The sequence below is a fragment of the Spermophilus citellus genome (assembly GCF_964194105.1).
Source record: "Spermophilus citellus genome assembly, chromosome: 1".
In the NCBI taxonomy this organism is placed as follows: Eukaryota; Metazoa; Chordata; class Mammalia; order Rodentia; family Sciuridae; genus Spermophilus; species Spermophilus citellus.
Window position 1 is genome coordinate 236612935 of NC_138182.1, and position 6365 is coordinate 236619299.

A 6365-nucleotide genomic window follows, 5' to 3' on the forward strand; every position below is an offset into this window, starting at 1 on the left:
GATATACTCCAATCTTCTTTCACCAATTAACAATAATTTACAGATTGACCCAGGGCGTTCACCTTCCCATTCAGTCTCCCCGTGTCTCCTTTTTTCATTTTCCTATTGCCACTTTGGGATGTTGACTCTACTTAAGAATTTGACAGAAATAAGAGCCCGTGGTAGTTGAAAACGGATTTTTTTTTTCTCCTTTTCTCCTTGAGTTTGGCTGGGCGGGAGGCGGAGTTTATTTGTTACAACATCAGTCTGACCAGCAGATCAGTTGTCTGTAAGCGAATTTTGAGTCTGTCTGCAGAAAGGGACTTGAATGTAAAGATGCAGAGCTAGAAGGAGAGGAAGGCGGGGACCCAGAGGAAAGAGACACTCAGGGTTGGGGAGGTGTTAGGAGGGGAGGATTAGCGTGGGAGGAAGGGAGACCGTCTGGCTGAGCAACACACAGAGGCATAGAGAAAGGAAGGTGAGATGAAGAGGGAGAGTGAAAAGGATGGTTAGCAGGACGAAGTGGAGAGGAGGAAGCTGAAAAGAGACGGGAAGAGAGAGAGGGAAGGAAACAGGGAGAGGAGGGTCAGAGAGTGGCCCTGGAGAATGGGGTTTCTCTATTCCAGATACTTCTGGGATTAGAGACTGTTTGCTAGTGGAAAGACTACGGCTCCAGCACCCAGTTGGGCATCAAGAAAGTAAAATGGACAGCGAGAGACAAACATTCCAGCCACCTCTCTGCCACCCAGAGATCCGGACACTGCTCTCTGGGAACTCTAGTTTTCTAGCTGGAGCGGCTGAGCGCCCTGCACCGCGGGAGCCAAGGAAGCCCCAGAAGCTGCTCCTTCAGATGCCTTCGCCAGAGCAGTAAGAACTTCCTGCCTGACTCCTTGCATCCCCTCGCTCAGAAACTCTCCGGGAGAGAAGACCCTAGGGGGAGGCGCGAGGGAGATACTCGTGCAGTCTTTCTCCCCTCCCCACGCCGGGCGTGCAGGCAAGCATGGATGTGCTCAGCCCTGGCCAGGGCAACAATACCACATCGTCCCAGGGGCCCTTCGGGACAGGCAGCAATGTTACTGACATCTCCGACGTGACCTTCAGTTACCAACTGATCACCTCTCTGCTGCTAGGCACGCTCATTTTCTGCGCGGTGCTTGGGAATGCGTGCGTGGTGGCTGCCATCGCCCTGGAGCGCTCCCTCCAGAATGTGGCTAACTATCTCATCGGCTCCTTGGCGGTCACTGACCTCATGGTGTCAGTGCTAGTGCTGCCCATGGCCGCGCTGTACCAGGTGCTCAACAAGTGGACTCTGGGCCAGGTCACCTGCGACCTGTTTATCGCCTTGGATGTTCTGTGCTGCACCTCCTCTATCCTGCACCTGTGCGCCATCGCTCTGGACAGGTACTGGGCCATCACTGACCCCATCGACTACATGAACAAGAGGACGCCCCGGCGCGCCGCTGCGCTAATCTCACTCACTTGGCTCATTGGCTTTCTCATCTCCATCCCGCCCATGCTGGGCTGGCGCACCCCAGAAGATCGCTTGGACCCAGACGCGTGCACTATCAGCAAGGACCATGGCTACACTATCTACTCCACTTTCGGCGCTTTCTATATCCCACTGCTGCTCATGCTGGTTCTCTATGGGCGCATCTTCCGTGCCGCTCGCTTCCGCATCCGCAAGACGGTCAAGAAGGTGGAGAAGAAGGGAGCTGACACCCGCCTTGGAACATCTCCGGCTCTGCAACCCAGGAAGAGCGTGAATGGACAGCCAGGTAGCAAAGACTGGAGGCGGGGCGTGGAGAACAAGTCACTGGGGGCTCTGTGCGCCAACGGCGCTGTGAGGCAGGGCGACGATGGCACCGCCCTAGAGGTAATTGAAGTACACAGAGTGGGTAACTCCAAAGAGCATCTGCCACTGCCCAGCGAGGTGGTAGGTGCTGCCCCCTGCACGACCGCCTCCTTCGAGAGGAAGAATGAGCGCAACGCTGAGGCGAAGCGCAAGATGGCCCTGGCCCGTGAGAGGAAGACGGTGAAGACGCTGGGCATCATTATGGGCACCTTTATCCTCTGCTGGCTGCCCTTTTTCATCGTAGCCCTGGTTCTGCCCTTCTGTGAGAGTAGCTGTCACATGCCTACCCTTTTGGGCGCCATAATCAACTGGCTGGGCTACTCCAACTCTCTGCTCAACCCCGTCATTTATGCCTACTTCAACAAGGACTTTCAAAACGCGTTTAAGAAGATCATCAAGTGCAAGTTTTGCCGCCGATGATGATAACTGAGGAGTATCGGGCGAGAAAGGGTTAAAGGATCCGCCCCATTCACTCTGCCTCTCCAACAATCTGGAAACAACACTTAAGATAACTTGTGATCTTTCTTTTCAGCTTTTTGGCTCACGGCTACCGGATATCACCCCTTCCACACCCACTACGCCAGCGGAGGGCGCTCTCTGCAAAGGGTCCCTGGCTATGGGGCCGAAAGGCCCGGGGAACTCAGAGGGTCTTTGAGAAGGACAATGGCCTCACCATCAGTTTTGATTCCAGCCATCACCTCCTCCCTCAAGTCCCCTAAAACGTCGGGGTGGAAGTTTAAGCCTCAGTCTCTCAAGGCAGAAAATTCAAACATAATAACTATACGTACAGCCTCCATGCTGACAACTTCCACCCGTCAGCACAACTTCTAGAACTTGGACTTTAACGTTCAGAACTTTGCTCCCTCTTTCCCGCCCTATTTGCCCTAGAAACAGCGGCTTCTCTCTCTGTCTCATGGTCTCATCCCTATGTTTCCTTTCCCTGCTTCCCTCTCTGCTGTCTTCCATCCTTAAACACTTGTTGCTGGTCTGGAAAGGCGGTAGGGTCTGCTTTTCCTTTTGCTACTAGTGCACCCGGAATCACCATCTTACTCCTTGGGCTTACAGAATAACTCTGAGGTGCACAGCTCCTGCTTGCTGTGTTTTCTTGGACTCTAAACAAGTGGCCCAGAGGTGTCTTTGATTGGGCTTGTAAGTACAAGACCTGGCCAGGGGGTGGAGAGCGAGGAAGGAATAGGGACCATTTTGTCTGGGGTTGCCTTGGTGTCAGCACTCACCAAAGAAACTGACAATCAGTGGGAAAAGCGGACTTTTGTTTGTACGGATTTCTGGCGAGTCTGTATCTCCTAGCTTCGCCACTGATATACTGCGGGTGGCGCCCGCCGGCTGCAGTGTGCTGGAAAAGCTGAGAGGCCGGAGATCCAAAGCGCCTCACCTGCTGCGCTCTTGGCGAGCTCGTCTGGGTGCTTACAGGGTCCGAGTTCCTTTGCTTGAGCTCCGGGACGAATTAAAGTGCTGGTAGACAATTAGCTAGCCTTTGCTGAAATTGGCGGCGCTAGGTCCCTCGGAGCTCCGGGAACTTAAAAGCTACAACACTCTAAGAGTGGCGTCGCGGGGAGTTGAAGAAGGGCTCCCCAAGGTGCCTGTGTCAGGACTCCAGCTCCTTTTCCCGTGGAACTCGAAACTGCACTTTTGTCCATAGGATACTGACTTTTCCCTCTTAAATCACCCTTTGTCCCTTTCCAATCAGGAAACAGCTCTGTTCAACGTGTCCAGACACTGCACTGGATTTGTTCAAGACCTCCAGTACACAAAGTTAGCAGAACTGTGGCTTTCTGAATAGGAAGTCTTGAATTTTTAATTGAATGACTCCCACTGGGTTAGAATGATCTATAATTCCAGAGGCAGAAACTTTCAATAATGCAACCTTAAAAGATTGTTTAGGGGTTGCTCTCTGAGGAATCTCTGAGAATCTTGTAGAAGATGTATTTGCTCCCTGGTCTGGTTGTTCTGCACCTGGGGTTTACTGGGAATCAGGCTGTGTGTCCTTCAAATTTGTGGAGCACTCTAAGCTTTCTCTCCCTAGAAAAGTTAATCTTCCCACCTTGCCTGGCTACTTTTGCTGAGAAACCTATTATAATCTTTGCTGCCCACAGGAAGGGAAATTATTTGGGTGCTCCGTTTGGATGTAAATTTCCAGCCACATGTGGAGATCAAGAGGTTTATCATAGTTAGATCCTAGCTTCAAATTTTCGGAGGGATAATAGTTACCTTTTCCTGTAATTATATGAAGTTACTGATTCTTACTCTCCTCTTCCTTCAACTGTATGTTTTGAATGTTTGCATCTGCTATTTTGAGAACTGTGTTGTATTTTTACAGACTGCAAAAGTTGCACATGTTCATTGTGTGTAAGAAGGTGAAAGGACAGCTCTATCACTTGAAGACATTGTATTGTTTGTCAAACTAAACAAAGCCTCCATTTGGTTTCTTTCTTTTGAAACTGGGAGTAAATATGGTAATCCACTTAAACAGAGGAAAATTTAAGAACTTTGAGGATGTCTTGTCTATGCAAATGTAATGCTGATGTTGGGCTCTAGTGGAGAAGTTAAGGCAGACTTCTCCCATACAACTATTATCCATTTGAAAAGTCAGTTTCTTCCTTTCTTTTTGTTTAAAATAATCTAAGTAGTATTATATGAGAAAACAAACTTTTCTGTATGCTTTACTAAATTTATAGCAAATCCTATATTTAAAATAATCAAATCTCCAAATTAGCTCCTTCAAATTATGACTTGGCCAACAAATACTACATTAGAAATTTTGAAATTTCTACTTACTTATTTCTTTTACAGGATTATATGACTGTGATTTGGGGGCATTTCTTCCTGCTTTAGAGGCTTTACACAAGAATGGAAAAGAAACATTCAATTGAGGTGTAATTGTCTAAAAGCAATAGAGAAATTAAAGTTATAAGTGCAAAAGAGCCATATAGCTCCCTGATGCTTTTTTTTCTTTTACAGTACTTGTATTAAGGTAAAGTATTTATGCATCAAAATTGGCCTTCAATTTTCCTTGTAATAATAAAAACTTCAATACTGGCAATGCTACAATAAACTGATATCAGTAACACATGCATCTTTATTTAACTGAAATCTGTGCACTTGTGAATTATTTGCAAAATTTTAAAATTAAAGGTGAAAATGCAGTTGTTAGAGGAAGGCCCTGCATTACAACCTGAAATGTATCCTAGATAAGTGATTTCTTTTTTTAAAAAAAATATGCCTCTGGAAAGAGAATGTCCTTTCTCATGATTTAGGCATGAAACCATGCATTTCCCTGACTGACACTGCAGATAGGCTTTAGGTATCTGTCTAATTAATATGGACAGGGTGAGAGTCACAAAGAAGAGAAATGCAGTTCCAGTAGAAGCAACAGAGGCCCATCCTGCTTTTTAAAGCAGTGATAGTACAGAGATCCATTCTCTGTCTTTCCTAAGCACTCAGCTAAAAGAAATTTACCTCTCATTTCAAAGAAGCACTTCATGGTTTTGGGGTTTGTTTGATAGTGGGTTTCTGGATGTAAGATTCATACTATGCTAAACACAATTCTTTATGTTCTTTACCCCTTACTGGAATAATCAGTAACATCTCTTGTTTCTATTGTTATATTTGTTAATCTTACTGCTTTCTGGTGTCAGAACGATGGCTGTAGGGCAAAGAAAGCAAACCTCTGTAAACAGAGGTCAGCCACCTCAGAGAGCACTCAGAAGTTGCATGCATCCTGGTTTAGGCAAAATATGTAGATAAACACATTATCTCAATGAAGGAGAATGAGAACTCACTAGAGTTTCTTATTTGAAATATGTTACATAAATGTATCCTGCCCCTTGAGTAAAATGCTAAATTCCCCGTCTGCCTTTTGAATTCTGATTATCTCTGTTCTTGGTTCTGGCATCTCCTCCAAGGAGACAATGGCTTTCTGTTTTCCACAGGTCTTCCTGAGACCTCTGTCAATTAAGAGAGGGAATTGTTACCAGTCACTTCTGGCATGATTAACAGACCCCTAACCATGAGCAGTGACCACAAGTCAGCCATTGTTGAAATACAGGATCACCAAATAAAATACTGTCACCCTGAAGGAGTGTCAACCTTTTTGGGTATAAGAGAATAAACTATATAACTACTCATGGCAGGATAAAAGTGTTGTAATAAGATGAATTGCAGGAGTTTGACGCTATATAATCTTTCATAGAACAAAGATCACTGTGTGCTGGGAGCAGAGAGAGAACAGTAGGTAGGGAAAGTGGCATTGGATATCCAGGACTGAGTTCTCAGCAGATGGGGGATGGTAAGAAAAGGCAGACATTCTTTATGAAGTGACAAAAAAGGCAGTCTGATCCCTTCTTTCTGGCAAGTGCAAACCTGAGATGACATTTCTGCCTGGATGCTGATTAACACTTGAGGTTGATTATATAGGTGATGACTTTAGATAGAGATACAGAATCAAATCCCCATGTATTAGGGTAATCTGGATGGTCCAGAAGGAAAGAGAGAGAAGATGGATCTGAAGCCAAAG

The 6365-nt window shown here is 46.4% G+C and overlaps 1 protein-coding gene across 1 annotated transcript; it reads left to right on the forward strand.

Moving 5' to 3' along the window:
* Positions 1 to 979: 979 nt before the first annotated feature.
* On the forward strand, positions 980 to 2251 carry HTR1A (5-hydroxytryptamine receptor 1A; the record flags this gene model as incomplete). Its single annotated transcript, XM_081279601.1, has 1 exon — positions 980 to 2251. The coding sequence occupies one exon, from the start codon at positions 980 to 982 to the stop codon at positions 2249 to 2251; it is 1272 nt and encodes a 423-aa protein (XP_081135727.1).
* Between the last annotated feature and the right edge of the window lie 4114 nt (positions 2252 to 6365).